At 34.3% G+C, this 14742-nt stretch overlaps 2 protein-coding genes across 2 annotated transcripts in view; one reads left to right on the top strand and one right to left on the bottom strand.

Moving 5' to 3' along the window:
• Window positions 1–154: 154 nt before the first annotated feature.
• LOC141293546 (uncharacterized) lies at window positions 155–2575 on the top strand. The gene is made up of 2 exons (XM_073825570.1): window positions 155–364; window positions 1899–2575. Exons 1-2 carry the CDS (start codon window positions 193–195, stop codon window positions 2573–2575), a joined length of 849 nt encoding a protein of 282 aa, XP_073681671.1. The 5' UTR covers window positions 155–192.
• Window positions 2576–6203: 3628 nt separating this feature from the next.
• Window positions 6204–14742, bottom strand: part of cdh27 (cadherin 27) — an 18536-nt gene continuing 9997 nt past the window's right edge. The window contains exons 8-17 of the mRNA XM_073826268.1: window positions 14150–14445; window positions 12678–12820; window positions 12045–12272; window positions 11658–11879; window positions 9542–9663; window positions 9336–9431; window positions 9168–9257; window positions 9017–9064; window positions 8818–8904; window positions 6204–6499 (exon numbers count right to left, since the gene is read on the bottom strand). Of these exons, the coding sequence (XP_073682369.1) occupies window positions 6290–6499; window positions 8818–8904; window positions 9017–9064; window positions 9168–9257; window positions 9336–9431; window positions 9542–9663; window positions 11658–11879; window positions 12045–12272; window positions 12678–12820; window positions 14150–14445 (1542 nt within the window). The 3' untranslated portion in view covers window positions 6204–6289. The remainder of the gene's footprint in view (window positions 6500–8817; window positions 8905–9016; window positions 9065–9167; window positions 9258–9335; window positions 9432–9541; window positions 9664–11657; window positions 11880–12044; window positions 12273–12677; window positions 12821–14149; window positions 14446–14742) is intronic.

Below are 14742 nucleotides of genomic sequence, written 5' to 3'. Positions count from 1 at the left end.
CGGTATGCACCTTTTAAGTTGGTTCTCAACCCGCCTTAAAATTAAAAGAAGAAGAAGACTCCGTTTCGAAAGGTGGCGCTAAAACTCCAAATGGTAGCTGGACAATCGCCGTTCTACACATAAGGAGTAGTTACGAGATGCTAGAAGAGTTTGTGAAGCAGTAGTTTGAGGGAAAAGGAAAAAAAGAGCACGATGGGACTCGAGTATCTGTATTCATTTTTGATAAAGCGCATGATGGTGGCAGCCGATGAAATATTCGACACTGTCAAAGACACTTTCACTGAATACGAGAAAGAGATCGAGCGTCTGAAACAGGAGAACTGTCTGATGAGACGAAACTGCAGCTGTACAGAAACATGCCATGGTCAGTAACTCGTATTTTTAATGAGAGATATGTAATGACAATAAATACTCTACACAATTATCTTGTCATATGTATATGCTAATCAGTCCGTTAGTAGGGAAGACTGAGTACAGTAGAGACACTTTCTGCTTTTTTCATCACTAAACAAAAACTAGATGCTGAAATAAAGTGATTTTTCACATGATATTTATTTTGTGTGTGTACTAAAATATAATGTGTTGATAATTGCCATAAGTACTTTATATTTTCTACAATTAGCTCATAAACATAAGGTGCATTTTTGTCTCAACTGTAACCATATGTTGTACCATGGTAAATGTGACCCTGGACCACAAAACCAGTCATAAGGTTAAATTTTACAAAACTGAGATATATACATCATAGGAAAGCTCAATAAATAAGATTTCTATTGATGTTTGGTTTGTTAGGATAGGACAATATTTGGCCGAGATACATCTATTTGAAAATCTGCAATCTAAGGGTGCAAAAAATCAAAATACTGAGAAAATCACCTTTAAAGTTGTCCAAATTAAGTTCTTAACAATGCATATTACTAATCAAAAATTACATTTTGTTAGGTTTACAGTAGGAATTTTACAAAAAACTTCATGGAACATGATCTTTACTTAATTTCCTAATGATTTTTGACATAAAAGAAAAATCAATAATTTTGACCCATACAATGTATTTTTGGCTATTGCTACAAATATACCCCAGCGACTTAAGACTGGTTTTGTGGTCCAGGGTCACAAATGTAAAGAATTACAAAATTACAGTTGTGCATTTTTTTTTAACTTCAGATTTATTTATTTATATATTTAATAGATTCAGTTAAACAAAGTAGGAACAAATATTAAACACTAGAAAAGATATGGCAAACAGTACAAAATGTAAACATAACAGTAAACATGACAATATACATACAAAACATAAGCATCACTCAAAACAGGTTCAGTCATTCTGAATGAATTATAAGCTTGTTTCCTTATAGGGACCTAAAAATGTTAGCTTTCTTAGTGATATTTAGTGCAAATTTATTAGGAAGTGACGATTTTGTTCTCTTTGTCTCGTTGGATGGAAACGGTGCTTTATGCACAAATGTTTTATGCAATGTTCCAGTTTTGCACATAAGTTAAATTTGCATTTTTGGATGGAAACATAGCTTATGTCATACAATATGTCTATTTTTAGAGCACTGAAAAGCAATGAATATCTCACCATGTCGAGGGATGCAAACATTTCAAATTTCCCACGATTAAAGAGAACACTAATACATGTGTGGGAAAAAAAAATCAGGGCTCGAGGTTCCTGTGTATGCAAGTAATTTTTATGTATTTTTTTAAATGTCCATTGTTGCATTGTTTTTTTTATTTAAAGGTGATTCTTTAAATTAGTTGTTTAGGTTAGATTCTTTCAATTAGTAAATTACTTTTTTATTTTTTAAATTCTGTTTTAAATATTTAACTGCAAAATCTTTACTAGTACCTCCCTGTTTTTGCAGTTGAAAACTAAAGTTGTGCCTCTTGTCACACAGATGCTCAGACAGCTGAAGTTCTGCCAGATCCAGTGTGTTCAGAACTCTCAGAAACACAAGTAAAGATGGAGGTTGCCACTGTGATGTCCCATGAGCCTGTGACTCCAGCTTCTTTTATTATTTCTCCCCTTTCTGAAGAAGTCACAAGGCAGGAAACCTCTCAGTGCCTCTCACCTCTGCCAGCGGTGATGCTGAAGAATGAAGATATTGATGGAACAGATTCACAGTCATCCGTCACAGTTAAGTCAGAGCGGGGTGATGATCAAGCCGGAGAATCAAACTCATCTGCAGCGCAGTCTGGTAGCGTCTGGAACGGTGAACTTTCAGTACCTGAACAAGAGCCGCCATCTGTTCAGTGTGACCTCGAAACCTTTGAAGGGGTCTCACAAAGGCGAAAGCGAAAATGCCAGAAACCATTAAACCAGATTTCCGGCAAGTCTTTGAGGAAAACAGGACGTCTGCAGAATCACATGCTAGTAGACCAGGATGACAGACCTTTCTGCTGTGGCTCATGTGGAGGTCGTTTTAAAAGTAAATTCAACTTGAGCGAACACGAGAGAATCCATAAAGGTGATTATCGCTACAGCTGCCCAAAGTGTGGAAGGGGTTTTTCTCGATCGAATCATGTCAGACAGCACCTAAAGGCAAACAGGTGTCATCGATCCTCCAAAATATAAATACTACGTTTTAATACATTATTAGATACTGCATGCAATGAAAATATAAATGCAAACAACAGAGACCTCTACTTCCCCCCCCCCCCCCCAACAGATGTCAGAAGATTATTTAAGTTTGATTTAAAATATTAAAGAATATCTCTTTGTTTAGATGTCCTTATAGACAAATCCCAGGCATATGAGGCTCATAGTCTGGCTACTTGCGTAAATTCAGTTTTATGTTTTTAAGTTGGAAAAGCAAATATCGGTTGCATTGAGTTTTTCTTATCCACCAAAACAGAAGTCAGCAGCACCTTTATTATACTTAACAATTATAAGCAATGCAAATAAGTGTCTCATCAGTTCAGTTGTTGGGTTTGAGAGATGATTGTTCGTAAAGCACTGGCTCTGTGATTTCTTGGTTAAATCGTTGCATTAGAAGATGTTTTCCAATACTATATAGCTGTCCAGGTTCAAAATATTAATTATATCAGTTTCAAATGTTCTGTTATACCTCATAGCAATTTATAGTGTATGATCTGCTATATGCCTATGTTAACGAGAAACAAAAATGTTGATATCGGAAACTTATATTAAGGATATTTTGGTTGTTTCAGTACTTTTGCATGATAAACACAACAACGCCGTGTTAAATCTGTTCTTAGCATTGTCATATTTGTTTGTTAAGCTAATGATTTGATATTCACATTAAAAGCTTTAAAGTCAAACACAATGTTGGCTCATTTAAGTTTAATTTTAATTTGTACACACATTATAATATTCCTTTAGGTCAGTTAGTAGATTGTGGTGCTAGTCATGAATATGATTAGGAAAAATAGAAGTGAATGTAAATGAAAACATACTTTGAATGCAATGCAATTCTTTGAATAAAGACATCTGCCAAATGCATACGCACGTGTGAAGCAGATACCGGCTTTGTTAAAAACCTAGTGATCTGCCTTATTTTTTTTAGGCAGCATCCTAACTGAAGTGTAACCTCATAACCAGACTTATGTGTGTAGTGTGCATATATTTCCGAGCAGTTCTTAGAGCATCTGATATTTACATGGTAATGATGTATATATTTTTTTTCATGAACCACTAGGTGGCGGCAGTACACTCTTAAAAATAAAGATGCTTCACGATGCCGTAGAACAGTGGTTCTCAATCCTGGTCCTGGGGGACCCCTGCTCTACACATTGTGCATGTCTCCCTTATTTAACACACCTGATTGAGATCATCAGCTTATTAGGAGAGAGATCCATGAACTGAACTAACAAGCTGAAGATCTCAATCAGGCGCGTTAAATAAGAGAGACATGCAAAATGTGTAGAGCAGGGGTCCCCCAGGACCAGGATTGAGAACCACTGCCGTGGAAGAACATTTATTGTCTAAATCAGGGGTCACCGAACTTGGTCCTGGAGGGCCGGTGTCCTGCAGAGTTTAGCTCCAACTTGCCTCAACTCACCTGCCTGGAAGTTTCAAGTATACCTATTAAGACCTTGATTAGCTGGTTCAGGTGTGTTTGATTAAGGTTGGAGCTAAACTCTGTAGAACACCGGCCCTCCAGAACCGAGTGTGGTGACCTCTGGTCTAAATGGTTCCATAAAGAACCTTTAACATCTAAGGAACCGTTTTGTTTTGTTCAGAATATTCTTCAGGTTACAAAAAGGTAAGAAAGAGATGGTTCTTTAAAGAACCTTTGACTGAATGGTTCTTTGTGGAACCAAAAATGCTTCTTCTATGGCATCGCTTGAAGAACCTTTTAAAGCACCTTTATTTTTAAGAGTGTATGATAATGTTGGACTCTCCGCCTTGTGGAAATTAAATGAAATTTTAACAGGGAGAGATGCTATCAGCGAAATGTAATCATGTAAAAGTCTAAGATTTGGGCCAAAAAAAAAAAAAATCCAAATATTGTTTATTTAAGCTATCATAAAATGAGTAAAAGCTTCCTCAGCTACATAATACCCAATGAGTTATACTTCAATTAATTTAAGTTCAGATATAAATAGTTACAAGTACTGCAAACTTATTTAGTTGAGTTCACTAATAGAATATTTCCTAAAAACTCCACTCTGGCTAAAAATGAACTGTATTCATTAAAACCATTTAATATAATTACACTGACTCTACTCTTTTATATATTTATCTGCTAGCTACACTCTTACAAATAAAGGTGATTTAAAAGGTTATTTACAGTGATGCCATAGAAGAACCATTTTTGATTCCACAAAGAACCATTCAGTCAAAGGTTCAATCAAAATATCTCTTTCTTACCTTTTTATAATCTGAAGAACTATAGATTTAGACATTAAATTAGGCTTAAATGACAAACTCAAACCCAGCCTTCAAATACATACCATTCAGCATAATGTCAGCAAACCAAATCCCACTTACACTCTTAAAAATAAAGGTGCTTTAAAAGGTTCTTCACAGCGATGCCATAGAAGAACCATTTTTGTTTGCACAAAGAACTATTTCATTCAAAGGTTGTTTAAAGAACCATCTTTTTCTTACCTTTTTATCATTTGATAAACCTTTGATTTGATAAAAACCTTTTTTACCACAAAATACATTTTGTGAAACAGAAAGTTAAGATGTTAAAAGTTCTTTATGGAACCATTTAATCAAAAAAGGTTCTTCTATGGCATTGTGAAGCACCTTTATTTTTAAGAGTATATAGTCCATTCCTGGTATAGGCAACATTACATGTGGTCTGTCCTTAAATCTGGACCTTAAATCATAAGTATCATAAATACTAAACAACTTGAAAATGACAAATTGAGATGTTAAAGGAATGCTTCACCTGAAAATGAAAATTCTGCCATTGTTATCAATCATTTGGCAAAATGTATAGGCTGCTGTTTTATTTTAGACAAGTGGGACAGTGAGCTACTCCACATCCAGTATGGTAATGAAAAATAATTTTAATTTTCACAAGTTAAAAGAATACATGACGGCACAACAAGGTAAGACAGTCGAGTGGTTATAGAGAACTCAAAAGAAAACATTCACTAAAAAAACACTTTAATTAAGAAAACAAACCTGCACCATTTTCCATTTTAAAAACTGGGACAAAGGCAAAAATAAATTGCTACAGGCAAATCATTAATTTTTGGACTATTCTATGATTTCCTTCACATTTTTAATTGTGTAAGGAAAAAAGGCATTCAAATGTCAACTGTTAAGGTACCCAATCTAGGCAGTACAGCTAAGAACAGATTAAGAAATATACTATTCTATGTAACCCTGAGTACAGTGTTTTACTTGCATTAAAAAAAATTAAGACATGTAAACATGAATAAAAAATTTATCATTGCAAATTAATTTCTCAAATTGAGGTAGTAATAACTTGTCTTTGCAGGTGCATACTTGCACTTGAAATATATACTGTATTTCACAATAAAACTCAATGTGTGAATTTCACTTGCCACTGGCAAGATTTGAGTCCATTTCGCCTAAGTGGCAAATTGGAAAATTTAGGTTGTAACACTCACTGTTTGACTGAATGTGCGTAAATGTTTGCATATTTGAATACTTGCCATTTTTCATAACTATGCTATCATACCAATGTATTTAAGACACAACATCCATCATGAACAAAACAGTAATTCTAATCCCAATCAAACTGATCAGTTTTTCTATTTTGCAACAAGTAGCCCTTTAGTTCAAAATAACCTGTCCTATATAAGAATGTAAAACATCTTCATCCACCTGAACATTCTTCATCACTTATGTTTTTGACATTGTCCCTGGTTTACAGATAGAAGCCAGATGCTTAAATGCTGGTCCAAGATCAGAGAGAAGCTCAGGATCAAACTCATTCATAGGCAGGTCTATGGGGTCCAGGTCTGCAAAATTGTCAGAGTTGTCCTCAAGGGCGTAAAGCTGAGGTTCATAATCAAGAAACTCGTTTTCTAGGAACTGTATTGAATGCAGCCTCTGAAAGTTGAAAAAAAAAAAAAGTTTAGTGAACAACTTAATGTTGAATTTATCTCTTGCTTGTCTGTGTAGAAAACTATAGTGAGCGTGCAGGGATCGGTTCATTTAATTTTGTCGTGGCCATGACTTATTAACTCGTAGAAATGTGATAAAGATCATTTTGTCAAGGTAATGACATCCTCCAATTATTATATTAATTATTATAAAATGAATACCATATTAAATGATTATATTAACAACAGGCAATGCTGTCTATGTGCGATGTAGTCAGCATTCAAAATAAGTTTATCATGAATAAATATTACATAAAGTACATCAAATAAAACATGTTTATGCATCCCATAGTCTTGTAAGTCCATTAACTGATCCTCTTTTTTTTCTGTAATATTTGTTTTATTATTAGCTTATTATCATTGGTTGCATTTTTATATTTGTTTATATTCATTTTCCCTTCATTCAGATCTCTTTACCTAACGTTCTGAATGTAAATGATACTGTAAATGCTTGACATGCCAATAAAGCATTGATTATGCTATATGACTAGGATTTTTACTGGAATGCAGTTTAAAGGTTACTTTTAAAGGGGTCATCGAATGCCCATTTTCCACAAGTTTATATGATTCTTTAGGGTTTTCATGAAAATCTATAATATACTTTGGTTAAAAATTCTCAATAGTGGTGTAAAAACATTTACCTTGTCAAAATCAGCACTGCAAAACATCAACTAATTTTATTGCATGTTCCTTTAAATGCAAATGAGCTCCGCTCGCCCCGCCCCTCTCTGCTGTGGGATTATGAGCCGTATTGTTTACTATAGCCACATTTAGCCGCGTTTATCAGCAAAACTTGCCAACAAGCACATTTTTGCGAAAGGCCATTTGCAAAGATTCATAAAAACCCCTTATACTCACTTCTGCTGTGGGTGAAGCTGCATCACGAACATACATAGATGCATATGTAGATCGGGATTGGCAATTTTCTTTTAAAAAACGAAAGTAACTTATCCTCTGCATCTTTAGCGGCTCAGATGTTGGGAGTAAATGGCTACAGCTGTGTTCATTATTAAATCCAACAACATTACACCTCAATCGCTCAATTAGAGTCTTCCTCTGCACCTGAGTCGACACAATGGCAATCGTATAAAGACGCTCATGTCAATCAACTATCGTGGGAGTGGCCTCTGTCGGTGTGACACACCTTCTCATTCATTCAAATGAATGAGAAGGTGTGTTCAAACTTTTGGTCTGTACTGTATATTTTTCTGTTTATTAAAGTTTTTACTCTACATTTGTGCAGTTTTCAGTGGGCTAGTGATATTTTTTTAAATATATATAAATTAATAAATAAATATTTTTTTAAATGGGTTTTTATACAAAAACTGCTTTTTTTTATGTAAAATTCACTTTATAAAAGACCCACATTTCTAACTTTAATTAATGGGGATAACATGGATAATTTCACAAGGTTTAGTGTAAGATTTTTGCCCATCTTTTGGAAAATCCAGTTTTAAAAGTAAAAAAAAAAAAATACCAGTAGGTGACTGCAGAGCTCCACTATTTGCTATTTGACCACCTGAAAGATATTTTTTCACAAGTTTTTTTCAGTTGAATTCATATCTACAGTACAGACCGAACGTTTGGACACACCTTCTCATTCATTTGAATGAGAAGGTGTGTCCAAACTTTTGGTCTGTACTGTATATTGTTTAGCCAATATAAATATATAGAGTTTCATTAATGAGTGAATCATTTATCATCACACATGAGCATAAATAATGTCAAAAGTTTATTGGCATAATTATCAGGCGTTTACAGTATTTGCAAAATAAATGGTAGCAAATACTAGCATATACAGAATGTTAATTAGGTAAAGCGATACACGATAAATATACAAATATAGCCCTTAAAACACTTGCCTGTATGTTATATATGCCTGACTAGTCTATTAATTAGACGAAACAAAATAAGATATATGTTCAATTCAACCATTAAACTGCACTCCAGTAAAAATCACAGTCATATAGCATATGTCGAGCATTTACAGTATCATTTACATATAGAACGTTAAGCAAAGAGATTAAAATAAAGGGGGGAAAATTTAATATAAACGAAAATAAAAATATAACCAATAATAATAATACAAGTATGGAAAAAAAGACAATCAGTTAATAGAGGGATAGATAAAATGTGTATTGTAGGCCTATTTTATTTGATGTACTTTATTTATTCGTGATAAACTTTATATCCACGACATAATATAACGTTCCCACGATAAAATTAAGTGAACTGATCAACCGAATCGGCTACTTTGGAACTTACCTGAGACAGCAAGCTTTGTAAAGTCGCGCGGCTGATGGAATAGGTACCCTGTCTTCTTTCTGAGATCCTCCTGCTAAATGATGAACCCTAAAGGTAAAAGAATAACCCTGGGTATTACTGATTTTGAAAAATTTCTCAAGAGCACAGTTTCACTGAACAGTAACAAGTTCAGACGTGACATAAAATAATTCAGATTTACCTTGTAGCGGCTGTCATTCTGATACCCAGATTGTTTCCACATCCATGTCTGTTTCAGAATACAGTACATTAAATTACTGAACTTCCACTTTTATTTTCAAACAATATTTGATAGTGAGTTTCATAAATGAACTGTTGAACTATTGTATTACCTCACTGGAATAGCTCTGTGATTTGTCTCTAGACCCCCACTCATCCATTTGACCTTGGAGACTATGAGTGGCTGTAATTTTGCTAGATACCTGCAATCAACAAATAAAATGAATACACAATTTGTTTCCAAGACCTCATTATGCAACAAATAGTAATGTTTGCCATACCCTCTGAACGTCAGCTGTCTGTTGAACCCCATTAGTGATAAGAGTTGCATCCTTTGATTGACTAACAGATGCTTTCTTCAGTAGAATAGTCGGGACCTTTATGAATGTAAATAATAGCATAGAAAAGTCATTCCTTATTTTTGTATTAGACTCCACTGTAAAAGTGCCTTTTAGTTTTTCATAAGAAATCTTAATGTAAAGATTACCATACAATCAGTGCCAGGTTTCTCAATGTTAGAAGGCAGAAGGGCATCTTCTAAGACATTGTCTACTTGCCCCAGAGATTTCACAGTCCGACAAGAGCAAGTGAGAGACAGCAACAGACATGCTAAAAGGAAAAACAGCTTTCAGATTCAAGATGCTTTTCCTTCTTGAACACATGAAATATTAGAAATCCCCTAATAGCACCTGCAAGTAGGGTACAACAGGCCTAAAGGCACACCTTGAGAAAAAATGTGCTTTTTACTGTGCCCAAAATGTATGATTGCAGAAAAAATATATATACATTTGTATTGAGCATTCATGGAGCAACAGATTTTGTGGTAAAAAAAAAAGTGTTTTATTTTGTTTAAAATCTTATAAATGCGCACACATTATTGATACAAATACTTTAGCTATAATAATGTTTTTTGACGATGTCTAAGTTAATAGATGTACAGTAGAGACAACAAAGTATATGTTATTGCAAGGATTAATAGCATGTTTTTAAACATGATGGTTTCATTCTAAACGTGGTTTATGGACACCCATAATGATACTTACCATCTGAACCTAACAATGTCATGTCAACAAATGGAAAAGCCAGTCATACATTAATTATCATGTGCCTTTTAGCCCCAACAGTAGGGGTGCTTTTTACCCCAGATAAAATACTTTTACATATTCTTTTGATATTTAAAAACTGTTTATCTTAATAAACACTGAAAATCATTAGAAAGAAAATATATTGAACCATTTTAGCAACTGTCCTTTGCTACTTAAATCTAAAACATTTTAGAAGTTTAGACTTCTCGAGTCAAGGATCAGCCAAATTTGCACGTGCATTTTTTAAAAGGCGATGTTTTGGAAAGTGCTACGCTTTGTTTTTCTGGATCAAGATCTTTGTGTCTTTCTTCCTTCATTTGTAAAGAAATTATGTTTTTTGAGGAAAGCATTTTAGGAATTATCTCCATAAAGTGGACTTCTATGGTACTTTTTTTGCAATTAACATGCATCTTTTTTCATCCACCTTTTTTTTTTCTGTCAATGCAGACGCAACATGTGTTTTTCTGTCCGGTTGTCATGCCTTAACTTTGCAAATTCCAATATTGCATTAGTATTGCATCCTTCTCATGGGCATTTAATATTTTTTGACTTTTCAGTCTGAGGTAAATCTCTTTTTTGGCTCATTTTATCTGTAAAAGAAAATGTGCCTAATAATTCTGCACACTTATTCACTTCCAGCCTTCATGGACAATTATCTATCACTTATAAAGAATTAAATACAAAATGAATAGTAGTTATTAAGATTGATGTGATTTGGAATTGGTCAAATGTGCTTGGAAAAAAAATATGACCACAATATCAACGTGCATACATATATAATTTTTAACCTTAAATGCTCATCTTGTCTAGCTCTGCCGTTACTATGTGTAATCTGGGTCAATACAGTAAGGGTATGTCAAAAAATCTCATCTCATCTCAACCTCAAAATCGCTCTCACTGCAGAAGTACTGGCCCAGTGATTACAATGTGAACGTGCAAAGAAGTTCAAACGGCCTTTACAAAAAAAAAGGCAAAAACAGTGATGGAGGACAATTTTGAAGTTGGAAGCTAGACAAGACAAGCGTTTGTGGTTAAAAAGTATATAATTGTTATTATTTTAGAAAATGACAGGAATAAGACCCTTATTCCTTGGCTGGGATTGTTTAGAGCACTTTGAAGCTGCATTTAAATTGCATTTTGGAAGTTCAAACTCGTGGCCACCATAGAAGTCCATTATGGAGAACAATCCTAAAATGTTTTCCTCAAAAAACATAATTTCATTACGACACAAAGAAAGAAAGACATGAACATCTTGGAAGACAACGGGCTAAGTACATTATCTGTATTATTTTTGTTCTGGAAGTGAACTACTCAAAGTATCATTTATTTCTGTTTTTAAAATGAAATAAAGTAAAAATTTCTAGTTGTACCAGGCTAAAACCTATTAAAAGTCCATCATGATGTCCTCCTGTTGCAATATAGGACACCACATGAGAGGAAACGTATTAATTAAATCAGAGATTCATTATAATTCCTAGAGATAATTTCTAGAGAATTTAACTAGAATTCAGTGCTCACCCAAAATCATCAGCGCGGCAAGGATGGTAATTCCCATCACACCACTTCCCACTTTTTGGTGTGAGCTGCGCTCCAGCAGACAGTTTGGTGAAACCACACAATCACATGCAGCAACAGAGAGGTTCTGGAGGACAAACCTGCCCTGTTTATCAGAGATTTTCACAATCAGTGTGTACAGACTGGCATGAACGCTTTTATCCTTCACCAAATGCACTGTGTTACCTAAAAGACAAAGCAAAAAAAGATGATGACTGTGGGTTTTGCATCAGAGCTTAGTCAAAGTCTAACCTAATGTTGAGAAGACTAAGGTTCTATAAGTTGCACTATGTAAAAAAAAAAGTTTATAAAAATGTTAAATGTTTTTTTTTCTTTGAAACTATTATTTACCATGACTGGGGTCAAAGCTCCATCCTTCCTTATGATCTCCTATTATTTGAAAACTAAACGGACCGCTGAATGGATCTCCATCAGGGTCATGGGCTGTGATCTCTGTACTTGACACTTCATCAGACTGACAGACAGAAACCATGTTCTCCTTTAAAATAGGGACATTGTCATTTTTGTCTTCAATGTAGATCTGAATCGTAGCAGTGCTTGTCATTGGAGGATGGTCATCTGTGGTGAAAAATAAGTCATTAATAAGAATAAAAAAATACTTCAATAGAGACGAAAACAGTGTTAGTGAACTACGTACACTCTTAAGAATAAAAGTGCTTTAAATGGTTCTTCACAGCGATGCCATAGAAGAACCATTTTTGGTTCCACAAAGAACCATTCAGTCAAACCATCTCTTTCTTACCTTTTTATAATCTGAAGAACCTTCTTTTGCCACAAAAAAACTTTTGTGAAACGTAAAGGTTCTTCAGATGTTTAAGGTTCTTTATGGAACCATTTAGACAAAAAAATTATATAGCATCAAAAAGCACCTTTATTTTAAAGATTGTAGTCCCTTTCTATGGCTTAAGATGCTGGAATAGGCTCCAGCATCCCTGAGATTGATGTCAAATCAAATTTTATTACCCTTCTCTGTCACAAGGACAGTGACTGTATAAGTCCCGTTGGTCACGTGACTCGACTCTCTATCCAATGACTCTTTTACAAAGATTTCCCCGGTTGTTTTGTCTACTCTGAACCAGCCTGCAGGATCCTGTTCAATAGAATACCTGATGTGGGGGAAAAAATAATTGTTTATTATTAACAAACCCAATATGGAGTGGCACTAAAGCCTCTTTAAAGTAGAAGTTCACTTTCAGAACAAATGTTTACAGATAATGTACTCACCCCCTTTTCATCCAAGATGTTCATGTCTTTCTTTCTTCAGTCGTAAAGAAATTGTTTTTTGGAGAAAAAACATTTCAAGATTTTCTCCCTATATAGTGGACTTCTTTGGTGCCCCGAGTTTGAACTTCCAAAATGCAAAATGTTTATATGTGGCTTCAAACAATCCCAAATGCGGTTGTAAACAATCCCAGCCGAGGGGAAATTATCTTTTTTTAAATTATTATTATTACAATTTATATACTTTTTAACCTCAAACGCTCATCTTGTCTTGCTCTGCCTGAACCGTTAGGGTATGTCGAAAAACATCTCATTTTCTCCCTGAACTTCAAAGTTGTCCTGCATCACTATATTACCTTTTTTTTAAGGGGTTTTGATCTTCTTTGCATGCTCACCAGTGTTGGTGAAAGTTACTTTTAAAAGTAATGCATTAAAATATTGAGTTACCCCCTAAAAAGTAACTAATTACGTTACATAGTTACTTTTTATGGAAAGTAATGCGTAACGTTACTTTTGCATTACTTTTTGAATCTGGGCAGGGCTTGCTTGTTTGTTTTTAATATAAAAAGTTCTACTTTTTGGCAAATTTAAAAGCCTTTTCACGCACCAAAAGCCTCAGGCTTAGACAAAAGTCAATTCACGTCTGTACAGTAGACCACAGAAGAAAAAAATGTAAATTTTTGCTACATCTTCCTCGGCTGGGATAATTTACAACCACATTTGGGATCATTTAAAGCTGAATTTAAACTGCATTTTGAAAGTTCAACTCACAGACACCTTAGAAGTGTCTAGTGTCTAGATAAATTCTGAAATGTTTTCCTTGAAAAAAAAAATTCCTTTAGGACTGAAGAAAGAAAGACATGAACATCTTGGATGACAAGGGAGGTAAGTACATTATCTGTCATTTTTGTTCTGAAAGTGAACTTTAATCTAATTTAGTAAGACTTTAAACATGTCAGCAAATCAGATAAAATAAACAAGCATATTTTTTAATAACTTTAAGCAACTGGTTTCAAGGTTAGATATTTAAAAGAGTAGCTAACTTTGAAATTTTTAGCTTGAAAACTGCATTTGTACTGTACCCTGTATTTCTTTTAAATAAATGCCACATGGTTTGGTACTTGCATCAATGCATCAACAGGGCACATTTTAACTGTAGCTTTACTGTCCAGATATTTTTTGGAGCCGAATGATTCTGATGATTGAACACTTACTCTAGTTTGTGGGGACGTCCAGTGTCAGGATCGACTGCCGTCACTTTGTCCACAAAAGCTCCAACAGCTCCATTTTCTTCCACAATTACTTTTCTTACTGGCTTTGGGAAGAACGGAGGGTCATTGGCGTCTTCCACTGTAATGGTTATATTTCTAGAGGACGGTTTTGGTGAGTTTGTGACGATTGTCCAGAGCCCATCTGCAGGTCTGTCTTTAACCTCACAAGAGAAGTAAGGCTCTTCGTTCTCTACAAAGATGGTGAGTTTTTGTTCTGCTTTTTCTTCGAAGTCTAAGGGCTGGCAAAGAATTGCATAAAAAAAAAAAAAACAATAATACATAATGTTACAATAATGTTGCATATATAACATCGCCATCCATTAAAACATTAAGGTGGGGAGGTAATCTTTCCTGCATTATACTGTACTCTACTACTCTAAATGATTCAGTATTCCAGAATATATATATATATATATATATATATATATATATATATATATATATATATATATATTAGGGCTGGGAAACGATTAATCGCGATTAATCGCATCCAAAATAAAAGTTTATGATTGCATACTGTATGTGTGTGTACTGTG

The sequence above is a fragment of the Garra rufa genome, chromosome 20, assembly GCF_049309525.1.
Source record: "Garra rufa chromosome 20, GarRuf1.0, whole genome shotgun sequence".
Taxonomy (NCBI): Eukaryota; Metazoa; Chordata; class Actinopteri; order Cypriniformes; family Cyprinidae; genus Garra; species Garra rufa.
The sequence above is the reverse complement of the archived record's forward strand: the minus strand, read 5'-3'. Positions and strand labels throughout refer to the sequence as shown.

Coding starts and splice junctions, on each gene's coding strand:
- LOC141293546 (XM_073825570.1), top strand. CDS start 193: ATGGGACTCGAGTATCTGTATTCATTTTTGATAAAGCGCATGATGGTG. Junction 365..1,898: donor CTGTACAGAAACATGCCATG/GTCAGTAACTCG, acceptor CTTGTCACACAG/ATGCTCAGACAGCTGAAGTT.